Consider the following 16,128-nt stretch of genomic DNA (forward strand, 5'->3'; position numbering starts at 1 on the left):
TTTTTGAGTGGGAAAACATGACCACGTGGTGTATTAAAGAATATTTGTTGAAGTCTTTGGAGTACAAAGAACTAAGTCTGAATCATATCGAACTAAAGTCACTTCAATATTACTTCAATTTATTGACTTTTTATGACGAAAAAACCAAGTTATTTTCAAAAATGTTGTTCAAGCTAGCTGCGTCCATGCAAGCAGGTTAATTGGCCCTGAAGGCATCAAAGTGCGGTCATTGAACACACCTTTGAACTTTTAAACAAACGTCCTGATGTTTAGAAACTGACTAAAGAGGTGCCACACCAAGACAATGGCGTGTAATTAAGTTATTAAGAGTATATATGACTAAAGACATGTTAAATAGCTTTGGAATTCATCCAGGAAATGAATCTAATAGCATCAAGTGCGCGCAAGGCTGACGGTTAAAAAAAAAAGTGCTTCGAGTTTCATTTAAACTCGACAACAGCTTTTAAACGAAACGACTTAGAACAAAGTTTTTTTTATATATATTAAAAATGGAGTTTGTTTCGACTCACCGGTCCAGGCGTGAAGAAAGAGAAGGATAAAGGCTACTGGCTGGAGAGTCATGTCGTCGATGCTCGCAGTATCCAAGCTGGAAGTAAGTGAAGGCAGCACGAAGGAAGCAGGACGCAGAGCGAGGACGCTTAGGGAGGAGGAGACTGAGGAGGGAGGAGGGAAGCGCACTACCGAGGAAGGAGACGAGGTGCGGAGAAGGAAATGAGAAGGAAGGCAAATTCAAGTGCACCTAGGTTTTTGTCATTGATTGAGTAAATTAGACCAGTGTTTTTCAACCTTTTTTGAGCCAAGGCACGTTTTTAGCGTTGAAAAAATCACCACCAGCAGAAAACATTAAAAAACAAAACTCGGTTGACAGTAAAAAGTCGTTGTCGCAATTGTTGGATATGACTTTAAAGAATAACCAAGCATGCATCAATATAGCTCTTGTCTCAAAGTAGGTGTACTGTCACCACCTGTCACATCACATCTTGACTTATTTGGAGTTTATTGCTGTTTTCCTGTGTGTAGTGTTTTACTTCTTGTCTTGCGCTCCTATTTTGGTGGCTTTTTCTCTTTTTTTGGTATTTTCCTGTAGCAGTGTCATGTCTTCCTTTGAGCGATATTTCCCGCCTCTACTTTGTTTTAGCGATCAAGAATATTTCAGTTGTTTTTATCCTTCTTTGTGGGGACGTTGTTGATTGTCATGTCATGTTCGAATGTACATTGTCTTTGCTCCACAGTAAGTCTTTGCTGTCGTCCAGGATTCCGTTTTTGTTTACTTTGTAAGCCAGTTCAGCTTTAGTTTCGTTCTGCATAGCCTAAACTTCAATGCCTTTTCTTAGGGGCACTCACTTTTTGTTTATTTTTGGTTTGAGCATTTTACCTGCACGCTGCGTCCCGCTGTTTTCGACATCTACAAAGCAATTAGCTACCGGCTGCCACCTCCTTATATGGAAGAGTATAACGTGGTAAGTCTGCCGATCTCCAGACAGTACAGAAACTCAACAACAAAACATAATTTGCAGACTATAATTACTGGTTTGCAAAAAATATTTTCAACCCAAATAGGTGAAACTAGATAATCTCCCACGGCACACCAGACTGTATCTCACGGCACACTGGTGTGCCGCGGCACAGTGGTTGAAAAACACTGAATTAGACTATAATGTAGTAGAGTATACTTTGCTATAATGTACTATAGTATAGTATAGTGTATTAGTATAATACACTATACTATAGTGCAGGGGTCCCCAAACTACGGTCCGCCAGCGTCCAAAATTTGGCCCGCAGGAAGTCCTAAGTTTCCACAAAAAACAAACAAAACAAAAAAAATAAATATATATATATATATATATATATATATATATATATATATATATATATATATATATATATATATATATATATATATATATATATATATACACTTCTCTTTTGTAAAGTAAATCTGTGCAGCCGATATGGTCATCTCCATCAACTATATGATTTGCCTGAGAAGCTGGACATTGTATTATTTTTATTTTTATTATATATATATATATATATATATATATATATATATATATATATATATATATATATATATATATATATATATATATATATATATATATATATATATATATAATAAAAATAAAAATAATTAAAAATAATAATAAAATTATATATATATATATATATATATATACATATATTTTTTTTTTAATAATTCTTATTTTAAATCTGTTATTTGTTTTGTTTTTTGTTTGTTACAAAACAAATAACAGATTTAAAATAATAATTATAAAATATATATATATATATATATATATATATATACTAGAGATGCGCGGATAGGCAATTATTTCATCCGCAACCGCATCAGAAAGTCGTCAACCATCCGCCATCCACCCGATGTAACATTTGATCAGAACCGCACCCGCCCGCCATCCGCCCGCACCCGCCCGTTGTTATATATCTAATATAGACGATGCAAGGCATTAGTGAGGTTATAAAGCTTTTGCCTGTTAAAGAAAGGAGACTGATCCAATGCAGCACAGACATTCGCGTGCCACGCTGTCACGACCCAGACGCACACCAGTGCGCAATCATATGGGAGCCGCGCTGAGCGCACCTCCAAGCGCGTCTCGCTGCCGGCGACGGCCGGGTATGGGCCCGACGCTCCAGCGCCATCCATTTTCAGGGCTAGTTGATTCGGCAGGTGGGTTGTTACACACTCCTTAGCGGGTTCCGACGTCCATGGCCACCGTCCTGCTGTCTATATCAACCAGGGTGAGCCCCACCCCTTTCGTGAGCGCACTGCGCGCGGAGTGACCCCTATTACGCGCCCCCGGCAACAGGGGTGGCGGGCAGGTAAGCTGCGTGGGCAGGTAAGCTGCGCGGGCGGAGCCCCCGGCCATGGGGGTGGCGGGCAGGTAAGCTGCTTACCTGCTGCGCGTGACGCCGGCCGCGGCAAAGGCGGACGAGGCGGGGTGTCGGTGCGGTGGGCGCGGTGGTGACCCTGGACGTGCGTCGGGCCCTTCTCGCGGATCGCCTCAGCTACGGCTCCCGGTGGGGCCCTCTCGGGGGAAGGGGCCTCGGTCCCGGACCCCGGCGAGGCGTCGGGGGCCTTCTCCGCTCCGTAAAAGTGTCCATCTCTTTTCTTTTTTTTTCTTCTGTTGTGGCATATGCTGCAGGTGCCTGCTCGTTTTTCGTATGTGGGTAACAACATTTAACTATGTATATATATTTCCGAATTGGTTTAACTGCCACCCGCCTGAATCTATTTAAAATCAAATTTTTTTTTATTTCAACCGCCCGACCCGACCCGACCCGCGGATAAAATCTAATTTTTTTAAATTTCATCCGCCCGATCCGCGGATAATCCGCGGACTCAGCGGTTGTGCCCGCAAACCGCGCATCTCTAATATATATATATATATATATATATATATATATATATATATATATATATATATATATATATATATATATATATATATATATATATATATATATATATATTATAATTTAAAAAATATATATATTTTTTTTAATTCTTTTTTTTTATTTTTTATAATTATTATTTTAAATCTGTCATTTATTTTGTTTTGGTTTTTGGTTTTTTTTGTCCTGTCCAGCTTCTCAGGCAAATCATATATTTGATGTAGATGCCCATATCGGCTGTACAGATTTACTTTACAAAAGAGAAGTGTAGGATACTGTTACCTTATTTGTATTTGACTTTATTAAATTTATTAAATTTATTAAAAAAAAACATTTTCAGAATGTGCTTGTTCTATTTTTAAACAAAGAAAACTGTCACGGCGCATGCGCAATCCCGCATGTCATCTGCTGCAAGCACCTCCGCTAGATGCGTGCCGGGACACGCCCCTGCTCGCTCTTCTCGCATTGCGGCCACGCGCCTGCATGGCTAGAATCAATCGGCAATCAGCACACCTGGGTCTGATGAAGACGGACGGCATAAAGACCAGCGTACCCAGAGATCCAGTGCCGGAACGTAGTTCACTCCTTGTAGTAAGCATTCCGTCTATGGCTTCCCTCTGCGTACTTGCTCCCTCTGTGCCTTCCCTGTGCCCGTTGTCTTATGTCCTCTGTGTTCCCCGCAGTGTTCCCTCTGTTTCCCGTGATCGAGCTGTGTGCCTCGACTTCCAACTGGATTCTGGACTGCCTCTCTCGATCCTCGACCCCTGCTTGGACACGGACCTCGTTGCCTCTCTCCAGCCCCCGACCTCACGCTTGCCCACGGACTGCCTTCTCGCCTTTTTTGATTCATCCAACACGCACCTACAGCAAACTCTGGTAACATTCACCTTGTTTAATTCTACACATCGTCTCGCACCATTCACGTTTAGTAGCATACACACCCCAACACATCATCAGCATCAACTTCAATAAACCTATTGAACTGACCTCTGCCGTTGTGTCGTCTCCTTCCCCCGCCGTATGTAACAAAAACAATCTGAAGTTGTCTTTATTTTTAAATTATCGTGCCGTGATTTTAGATTTTTTTTTTTCCATGCGGCCCCCCGATCTAAATTGAGTTTGACACCCCTGAACTACTACCGTTTGTTGTTCTTCTACGTATGGCTGAAACGAGGGATGTCTGATAATATCGGACTGCCGATATTATCGGCCGATAAATGCTTTAAAATGTAATATCGGAAATTATAGGTATCGGTTTCCAAATTATCGGTATCGGTTTCAAAAAGTAAAATGTATGACTTTTTAAAACGCCACATAGGGAGAGGTACAGAGCGCCAATAAACCTTAAAGGCACTTCCTTCACGTGCCGGCCCAGTCACATAATATCCACGGCTTTTCACACACACAAGTGAATGCAAGGCATACTTGGTCAACAGCCATACAGGTCACACTAAGGGTGGCCGTATAAACAACTTTAACACTGTTACAAATATGCGCCACACTGTGAACCCACACCAAACAAGAATGACAAACACATTTCGGGAGAACATCCGCACCGTAACACCACATAAACACAACGGAACAAATACCCAGAAACCCTCGCAGCACTAACTCTTCCGGGACGCTACAATATACACCCCCGCCCACCTCAACCTCCTCATGCTCTCTCAGGGAGAGCATGTCCCAAATTCCAAGCTGCTGTTTTGAGGCATGTTAAAAAAAAATAATGCACTTTGTGACTTCAATAATAAATATGGCAGTGCCATGTTGGCATTTTTTTCCCCATAACTTGAGTTGATTTATTTTGGAAAACCTTGTTACATTGTTTAATGCACCACAAGAAAATTAGGCATAATAATGTGTTAATTCCACGACTGTATATATCGGTATCGGTTGATATCGGAATCGGTTATTAAGAGTTGGACAATATCGGAATATCGGCAAAAAAAAGCCATTATCGGACATCTTGAGCTGAAACCTGTTTTTTTTTGCTGCTTGCAAAAGAGATTTTAATCTCAACGACTTGTTTTCTACCTGGTGAGATAAAGGAAAATGAATGAATGGATAACAAATGGCACTTTTCTCAAAACACTCTTAAGTTGAGGCACCGCTGTAAACAGCATTCAAACATGAACAAGTGCTATTTGCATATTCATCATTTTGAAGGTAAAACGAGGCCCGGGACGTTTTAGGTAAACCTTTGCTAACAGCTGCAAATGGTACCCCAACAACCCTGCCCCCCCTACCCCTCCAGCTGCCCAGCCGCCATCACACAGCTGCTGTGCCGGGAAGACGTTTACTACTTGGTGGCTCCGCTTTGTAAAAAAGCCGTCCGTAGTCCGCTGTCAGGGTGTGTTTAGAGTCCCACATTAGGGTCGCCCCGGGGTCACGGGAGACGACTTCAAGAGATCAAGTACAAGCACGCCCAGTAGCGCTTTCAGATGAAAAAGTAAAGGGGGTAGGGGGGGGGGGGGGGGGGGGTTAATGACACTATGACTTTAGAGTAGTCAGTGTGTAGATTTACAACCTTTGAGAATTGCAGTTTAGGCTGCGGATTCCAAAGAGAGTTTGGACGGAATACAAAAACGGGGGCAAATTTTGGTGGAAAACAATAGACAAAAAAACTGCTGGCCACTGATCCCAGCGCCGGAAGGCTTGTTTGCACAACAACGCGGCGGTTGCTGCTCGCTCGTTAAAATATGATTTATAACAAGCTCCTCTATCATTTTCACGGCGGCGCCACAGACGACAGTCAATCAAAAAGAGCTGAGTCGCCTGTAGCCCGTCAGGTGCAATGTGAAGAATGTAGCTCGTGGCTCTCTGGTAAAGGTGAAAGTCTTCATGCGAGAGAATAGTAATGAGAAAAATCTCGCCGCTACATGACTGTGTTGACAGCACCTCTGAAGCGAGACGACGTGTACGCACACCAGCCTGACTCTTCTCCAGGCTCGTTGAACTCGACACTTTGGAAACGTCGTATGCGATGATGAAGCGGAGGCTTTGCTACACATCTTAAATTTGTCAGTCAGCTGACGTGTCTTAGTAATGATGAACGATTACAATAAATACAAAACTACAACAATAGACATACAATTACAACAAGCAAACATTAAACCTAAACAATAAACATAAAATGACAACAAAAAATACAAAACTACAGTACAACAATGAACTAAAAAGTACAACAATAAACATACAGCAACAAAAGAAAATATAGTAAAAAATACAAAAACTACAGTACAACAATGAACAAAAAATTACAACAATAAACATACAGCAACAATAAACATACAATAGAAAATACAAAACTACAGTACAACAATGAACTAAAAATTACAACAATAAACATACAGCAACAAAAGAAAATATAGTACAAAATACAAAAACTACAGTACAACAATGAACAAAAAATTACAACAATAAACATACAGCAACAATAAACATACAATAGAAAATACAAAACTACAGTACAACAATAAACAAACAACAACAATGAACACAAAGTTTTAAAAAAAACTACAGTACAACAATGGACTAAAAATCACAACAATAATCATAAAATTACAACAATAAACATTAAACCACAATGATAAACATAAAACGACACAAAAACATAAAACCACAACAATAAACATAACATTTCAACAATAAACAAAACGACAAAATAAACTTTAAATTACAAGAACATACAACTACAACGATAAACATAAAACTACAACAATAAATACATGGTAACAAAAACATTAAAATTACAACAGTAAACAAAACTACAACAATAAACTTAGATCACAAGAATAAAGATACATTTACAAAAAAAAATCATAAAACCAAAACAATAAACGTAAAATTACAACGATAAGCATAAAGCCAACAATAAACTTAAAATTTCAACAATAAACATACAATTACAACAAAAAACATAACACCACAAAAATAAACATAAAATTACAACAATAACAATAAAATAAAACAATAAACATAAAATTACAACAATAAACATTAAACCACAACAATAAAAAACATTACAACAAAAAACAGTAAACCACAGCAATAAACATAAAATTACAACAATAACCATAAAACTACAACAATAAACCTAAAATTACAACAATAACCATAAAATTAAAACAATAAACATAACATTTCAACAATAGACATAAAAGTACAACAATAAACATACATTTACAACCATAAACATAAAACTACAACAATAAACATAAAATTACAACAATAACCATAAAACTACAACAATAACCATAAAATTACAACAATAACCACAACATTAAAACAATAAACATAACATTTCAACAATAGACATACAAGTACAACAATAGACATACAAGTACAACAATAAACATACATTTACAACCATAAACATAAAATTACAACTGTACACATAAAGCCACAAGTTATTAAACATCAAATTACAGAAAACACAACAAAAAACAACTACAATAATTAACATAAATTACAACAATAAAACTAAAACTAAAACAAAAAACATACAATTACAATAAAAACATAAACCCACAACAATAATATAAAATTACAACAATAAACATACAATTACAATAAAAAACATAAAATTACAACAATAAACATAAAACCACAACAATAAACATCAAATTACAACAATAACCATACAATTAAAACAATAAACATACATTTTCAACAATAAACATACATTTACAACCATAAACATAAAACTAAAACAATAAACATAAAATTACAACACAAAAACATACAACTACAACAATAAACACAAAATTACAACAATACACATGAAGCCACAAGTTATTAAAGATCAAATTACAAAAAACACAACAAAAAACATAAAACTACAAGAATTAACATAAATTACAACAATAAAACTAAAACTAATACAATAAACATACAATTACAATAAAAAACATAAAACCACAACAATAATATAAAATTACAACAATATACATACAATTACAACAAAAATATAAAATTACAACAATAAACACACAATTACAATCAAAAACATAAAACCACAATAATAACCATAAAATTACAACAAAAAACATAAAACAACAATAAACATACAATTACCGGTACCACAAAAAAAACATAAAACCCCTCAATAAACATACAATTACGACAAAAACATACAACTACAACAATAAATAAATTAGTCAGGCAGCTACAATTGTATACGTTTATTTGTGTTTTATTTTCTGCTAATATGCTAACCCAGCATGTTGTTGTGTAATGTTAGCATGCGGCTCACGTAGCGACGCTAGTGTTGCTAACGTTTATGTGTGTAATAAACGACATCTATTACTTGGTAAAAAAAATAAAAAAAAATTAAAAAAAGCGGGTCAAGAACACAAAAGCACTTTTTGGAGACACACACACAACTCATTAGCATTAAAGCTACAGACACACACACAGTGTAAATTCCAACATTAGATGATTGTTATTAAAACTGTTGTCTGACGTGTCTTACTGTCGTGATGGTGAAGGACTTCTAAGGAGTCTGGAGCCTCATGGAAGAACACTTTACTTGGAAGTGTTTTCTTGCACAGCCCAAAGAGTCACGTGTGTCAAAAGTATCCGACACCTCATCAGGCACTATTTGCTGTGGACTGGAGCCAACGTCAAGAAATCTACTTTCATGCTGTTCTGACGTCAGCTGCTCTTTTTCAAACCTGGCCTGTCGGACACGTGGACAAATAATACATCATATCTATTCTCCGTGATGGAATCTGCTGCTGTACACTTTGACTTGACTTTGGCATACTTTTCTTCTTGCATCTAATTATTTATATGGTATTTCCTTTTTTTATTTTAATTGTAGTGCTTATTTTGTTGTGAATGTGTGATGCTTATTTAGTTTTTACTATTTTATTAAGTTGAGTTGTGTGGGTGGTACCTCTGGATTGGCAGACCGGGGGTGGTGGTTCCTCTCTTTAAGAAGGGGAACCGGAGGGTGTGTTCCAACTATCGTGGGATCACACTCCTCAGCCTTCCCGATAAGGTCTATTCAGGTGTACTGGAGAGGAGGTTACGCCAGATAGTCGAACCTTGGTTTCAGGAGGAACAGTGTGGTTTTCGTCCTGGTCGTGGAACTGTGGACCAGCTCTATACTCTCGGCAGGGCCCTTGAGGGTGCATGGGAGTTTGCCCAACCAGTCTACATGTGCTTTGTGGACTTGGAGAAGGCATTCGACCGTGTCCCTCGGGAAGTCCTGTGGGGAGTGCTCAGAGAGTATGGGGTAAGGACTGTCTTATTGTGGCGGTCCGCTCCCTGTATAATCAGTGCCAGAGCTTGGTCCGCTTGCCGGCAGTAAGTCGGACACGTTTCCAGTGAAGGTTGGACTCCGCCAAGGCTGCCCTTTGTCACCCATTCTGTTCATAACCTTTATGGACAGAATTTCTAGGCGCAGTCAAGGCGTTGAGGGTATCTGGTTTGGTGGCTGCAGGATTAGGTCTCTGCTTTTTGCAGATGATGGGGTCCTGATGGCTTCATCTGGCCAAGATCTTCAGCTCTCACTGGATCGGTTCTCAGCTGAGTGTGAAGCGACTGGGATGGGAATCAGAGTCCATGGTTCTCGCCCGGAAAAGGGTGGAGTGCCATCTCCGGGTTGGGGAGGAGATCTTGCCCCAAGTGGAGGAGTTCAAGTACCTCGGAGTCTTGTTCACGAGTGAGGGAAGAGTGGATCGTGAGATCGACAGGCGGATCGGTGCGGCGTCTTCAGTAATGAGGACGCTGTATCGATCCGTTGTGGTGAAGAAGGAGCTGAGCCGGAAGGCAAGGCTCTCGGTTTCCCTGGTCGATCTACGTTCCCATCCTCACCTATGGTCATGAGCTTTGGGTTATGACGGAAAGGACAAGATCACGGGTACAAGCGGCCGAAATTAGTTTCCTCCGCCGGGTGGTAAGGCTCTCCCTTAGAGATAGGGTGAGAAGCTCTGTCATCCGGGGGGAGCTCAAAGTAAAGCCGCTGCTCCTCCACATGGAGAGGAGCCAGATGAGGTGGTTCGGGCATCTGGTCAGGATGCCACCCGAACGCCTCCCTAGGGAGGTGTTTAGGGCACGTCCGACCGGTAGGAGGCCACGGGGAAGACCCAGGACACGTTGGGAAGACTATCTCTCCCGGCTGGCCTTGGAACGCCTCGGGATCCCCCGGGAGGTGCTAGACGAAGTGGCTGGGGAGAGGGAAGTCTGGGCTTCCCTGCTTAGGCTGCTGCCCCCGCGACCCGACCTCGGATAAGCGGAAGAAGATGGATGGATGGATGGAGTTGTGTTTACTGTATAGAATGTTCTGTACTTATTGTGATTTTTATTCAAATGTATCTTTTTACCGCTCTGTTTTTAATCTGCACAGCACTTTGGGGCAGTGGTGTCTGTTTTCAAAAAATGTTATTATCATTTTTTAGATCATGTTATATAAATAAATAAACCTTGAGCTAAACTTATACGGTGTCATGATACAGATGTAAATAATTCACTCCTTTTGGTGTCCTGGGTGATGCAAATGTGTATTTGTATAAGTGTAAGTAGGTGCATGTGTATGTAGGTATGAATATGTGTTTGGTGAAGTGTGTATGAATGTACAGTCCGTATGTACAGTGTGTGTGTGTGTGTGCGTGTATGTATGTATGTTCTGTATGTATGTATACATGTATGTATTTATGCATGTATGCATGAGGGTATGTGCCGTATGTGTGTGTGTATGTGTATAGACAGTATGTATGTGCGTGTATGTATGTATGAATATATGTATGTATTTATGTATGAGTGTATATAAGTATGTATGTATGTATTTATGTATGAGTGTATATAAGTATGTATGTATATATGTGTATGTTTATGTATGTATGTATATATGTATGTATGTATATATGTGTATGTTTATGTATGTATGTATATATGTGTATGTATGTATGTATATATGTGTATGTTTATGTATGTATGTTTGTGTGTATGGGTGTGTATGTATGTATGTATGTATGTATGTACAGTATGTATGTAAGTATGTGTGCGTGCGTATGTATGTATTGTATGTGTGTGTATTTGTCTAGGTATGCATACATGTATGTATAGTATGTATGTATGCATGCATGAGTGCATTAAATGTATGTATGCATGTACTGTATGTACATATATGTGTGTGTGTATGTATATATGCGTGTATGTAAGTATGTATGTATTAATGTATGTATGTATGAGTGTATCTTATGTATGTATGTATGTAAGTATCAGTGACGTGCGGTGAGGTTGATGGCTGGTGAGGCACTGACTTCATCACAGTCAGATTTACAAACATATGAACCCTAAAGAGTATCTTATTCACCATTTGATTGGCAGCAGTTAACGGGTTATGTTTAAAAGCTCATACCAGCATTTTTTCCTGCTTGGCACTCAGCATCAAGGGTTGGAATTGGGGGTTAAATCACCAAAAATTATTCCCGGGCGCGGCACCGCTGCTGCCCACTGCTCCCCTCACCTCCCAGGGGGTGATCAAGGGGATGGGTCAAATGCAGAGGACAAATTTCACCACACCTAGTGTGTGTGTGACAATCATTGCTACTTTAACTTAACTTTAACTTTACACATACAAACTGTAGCACACAAAAAAGCACATTTAATTAAAAAAACCGTTATTATGGTCTTACCTTTACTTATAAATGAAGTCCATGCGCAGCTCCTTTTGAACAAAAGCATCGATAACTTGTTTATAGAAGTCTTCCTTATCTTTCTTCAGTTTTAAAAGTATCTCTGTCTCGATGGAGATCTTCCTTTAATTATTACCTCCTGCTTCGATTGAAAGTCCTGTTTAGAAAACCGTTTTATTTTAGATATGTAATCCTCCATGTTAAAAGTCCAGGCAAGAGGAAAAAATAAACGATCGCTGCTAACTGTTGCTGCTTGTTGTCACTTCTTCTGCAGCCGAGTAGTCGCAAGAATGATCTCTGGGATCACTAGCGCCCTCTACCACCAGGAGGCGGGATTACTGCGAGCCTCACACAGAGCGTCTTTTGCAGCCGTTTTATGATTGCTCAGCACAAGAAATACGTTACACACATACAGTTGTTGACAAAATACACTGTACATTATATACCTCAGCTAACTAAACTATGGAAATGTATAATATAATTCATATAGCAATACGGTCTCACTGCACAGCAGGCCAGCAGTTAGCCGAGTCATTGCGCAATCCATGGCGAGGCTCAACTGGTTGGTGACTCACCGCAAGTCTCTTCTCAGTATTTAAACGGCAAATGTGAAAATTCAGCGATTTTGAATAAAAATAATCTAAAACTGGTGAAGTTAAATGGAAAATAACTTCATAGTATAATCACTGGATACATATAACAATTTAAATTTTTATTTTTTTATTTTTACATTTTTTTTCTTTCCATGATGGCACGTGAGGCCCCGCCTCACCTGCCTCCCATGACTGCACATATGTTAGGTATGTATGTATGTATGCATGCGTGTATGTATGCATATTTATTCAGCACCTTGTATGTGTGATAGGTGGGGCACCTGCCAAGAAAGCGCCCAGGCGACAGGGAACTACCAGCCCCATGCAGGCCTGGGACATGCCCCTCAGGACTGGGCCTGCAGCACCACCAGGCAGGCCAGTCGGCGGCAGCAGAGAGGCGCACCTGGCCAAGCGTAGGGCAAGGGAAGGCCAGAAAACACCCAGCCCCTGCGAGACCACACCCCACAAGGGCAGAAAGAAAACAGGAGGCCCCGCCCCCAGAAAGGAGATCCACCCTGCTTTGACATCTATCTCCCCCCACTGGACCCAAGTTAAGTCTGACTGTTTTTTTTTTTAATATTTTTGATCAAAAACGAGTCGCACGCTTCAACGAAACATCTTTGAACTTGGCAGCAACTTGTGAAATTATTTTTTTTAGTCCCCAAAGGAAGAACTAAGACTCCCTCTCTGCCAAATTACTAAAGTCAGGCTTCTTTTTAATATTTTACTGCTTCCTTTCTTTGCACCACATTACTGTGGATGAAACCATGACAGATTTGAAATGAAACAGAAACACCCCCAACATACTTGCAATACTCTGAAATGATTACATAATCATGTGTCTCTGCACTGATGAGAAAATATTAGAAGTAGACTCAGCACTAAAACTATGACAATAAACACACCATTACAACAATATACACAAAACTACAATAAATGTAAAACTATAACAATGAAGAAAAAAATTACAACAATAAATACAAAAGAAGAAAAATAAACATACAATTACAAAAAAACTACAACAATAAACATAAAACTACAATAAATGTAAAACTGTAACAATGAACAAAACATTACAACAATAACTACAAAACTAGAACAATAAATACAAAAGAAGAACAATACACATAAAATTACAACAAAAACTACAACAATAAACATAAAACTACAATAATAAAACTACAACAATAAACATAAAATTACAACAGAGACAAAAAACTACAATAATAAATACAAAATTACAACAAAAACAAACAACTATAACAATAAACATAAAATTACAACAAAACATAAAACTACAGCAATAAACATACAATTACAACAAAACATTAAACTAAAGAAAAAACATAAAACTACAACAATAAAAACAGAAAACTACAACAATTACAACAAAAACATAAAACCACAACAATAAAAACATACAACTACAACAATTAAAACATAAAACTACAACAATTAAAACATAACATTGCAACAATATACATTAAATTACAACAAAAAATATAAAATAACAATGCAAACATAAAATTACAACAATATACATAAAATTACAACAAACAACACAAAACTACAACAACAAATTCAAAATTTACAACAAGAAACATAAAAACTACAACAATAAACATAAAATTATAACAGAAACAAAAACTACAACTATAAAGATACAACTACAAGAATAAACATTAAACCACAACAACAAACATAAAAGTACAACAGATACAAAAACTACAACAATAAAACTAAAACGACAAGACTAAACATAAAACTACAACAATAAACATAAAATTACAACAGACACAAAAAACTACAACAATAAACATAAAATTACAACAGACACAAAAAACTACAACAATAAACATAAAACTATAAGAGCAACAAAAAACTACAACAATAAACATCAAATTACAACAAAGGCATACAACTACAGCAACAAACATTAACTTACAACAATAAAAACATAATATTGCAACAATAGACATTAAATTACAACAAACATAAAACCACAACAACAAATATAAAATTACAACAAAAACATAAAAAAACGATAACAAAAAACATAAAATAAAAATAAAACATAAAACCACAACAACAAATATACAATTACAACAAAAAGATAAAAAAACGATAACAAAAACATAAAATAAAAATAAAACATAAAATTACAACGATATACATAAAATTACAACAAAAAACACAAAACCAAAATAAAAAAATATAAAATTACAACAAAAACCAACAAAACCACAACACCAAATATAAAATTACAACAAAAAACAGAAAAATTACAACAATAAATATAAAATAACAACATAAAACTACAACAATTAAAACATAAAACTACAACACTAAATATAAACCTACAACCATAAAAACATAACATTGCAACAATATACATTAAATTACAACAAAAACATAAAACCACAACAACAAATGTAAAATTACAACAAACATAAAAAACTGCAACAAAAAACATAAAAAACAAATAAAACATTAAATTACAACAATATACATAAAATTACAACAAAAAACAAAACCACTACACCAAATACAAAATTACAACAAAAAACATAACAAATTACAACAAAAAACATAGAATAACAACAAAAAACATAAAAACTACAACAATAAACATAAAATAACAATAAAACAATCTACATAAAATTACAACAAAAAAGACAAAACCGCAACACCAAATATAAAACTACAACAATAAAAACATAAGGTGGCGACTTGTCCAGGGTGTACACCGCCTTCCGCCCGATTGTAGCTGAGATAGGCTCCAGCGCCCCCCGCGACCCCGAAGGGAATAAGCGGTAGAAAATGGATGGATGGATGGAACTACAACAATAAAAACATAACATTGCAAAAATATACATTAAAATACAACAAAAACACAAAAAACTTCCAAAAATTATATAAAATAACAATAAAAACATAAAATTACAACAATATACATACATTTACAACAAAAAACACAAAACCACAACAGCAAATGTAAACTTACAACAAAAAACACTAAACCGTAACAACAAAAATCTAAAATTCCGACAAAAAACATAAAAACTGCAACAATAAACATAATATTATAACATAATTTTTTTTACAACAATAAAAAAAACAACAATAAAAACATAAAATTACAACAATATACATACAATTACAACAAAAAACACAAAACCACAACAACAAATGTAAAATTACAACAACAAACACTAAACCGTAACAACAAAAATCAAAAATTCTGACAAAAAACATAAAAACTACAACAATAAACATGATATTATGACATCATTTTTTTTACAGCAATAAAGATAAAACTACAACAACAAACATAAAACCACAACAACAAATATAAAATTACAACAGATACAAAAACTACAACAATAAAAATAAAACTACAACAAAATCATAAAAACTACAGCAATTAACATCAAATAACAGTAAAACATTGA

General features: G+C 36.8%; 1 protein-coding gene across 3 annotated transcripts in view; it reads right to left on the reverse strand.

The window, feature by feature from the left end:
* The window catches only part of mcama (melanoma cell adhesion molecule a), a 109,760-nt gene extending 109,015 nt beyond the window's left edge, over window positions 1-745 (reverse strand). For 2 of the 3 annotated variants that reach the window (XM_061963064.1, XM_061963063.1), the window contains exon 1: window positions 531-639. In XM_061963064.1, the coding sequence (XP_061819048.1) occupies window positions 531-582 (52 nt within the window). In that variant the 5' untranslated portion in view covers window positions 583-639. Of the gene's footprint in view, window positions 1-530 lie in introns of all 3 variants that reach the window. The other variant, XM_072913848.1, reaches the window with a different exon arrangement.
* Between the last annotated feature and the right edge of the window lie 15,383 nt (window positions 746-16,128).

Source organism: Nerophis lumbriciformis, linkage group LG09 (genome assembly GCF_033978685.3).
Source record: "Nerophis lumbriciformis linkage group LG09, RoL_Nlum_v2.1, whole genome shotgun sequence".
Lineage (NCBI taxonomy): Eukaryota > Metazoa > Chordata > Actinopteri > Syngnathiformes > Syngnathidae > Nerophis > Nerophis lumbriciformis.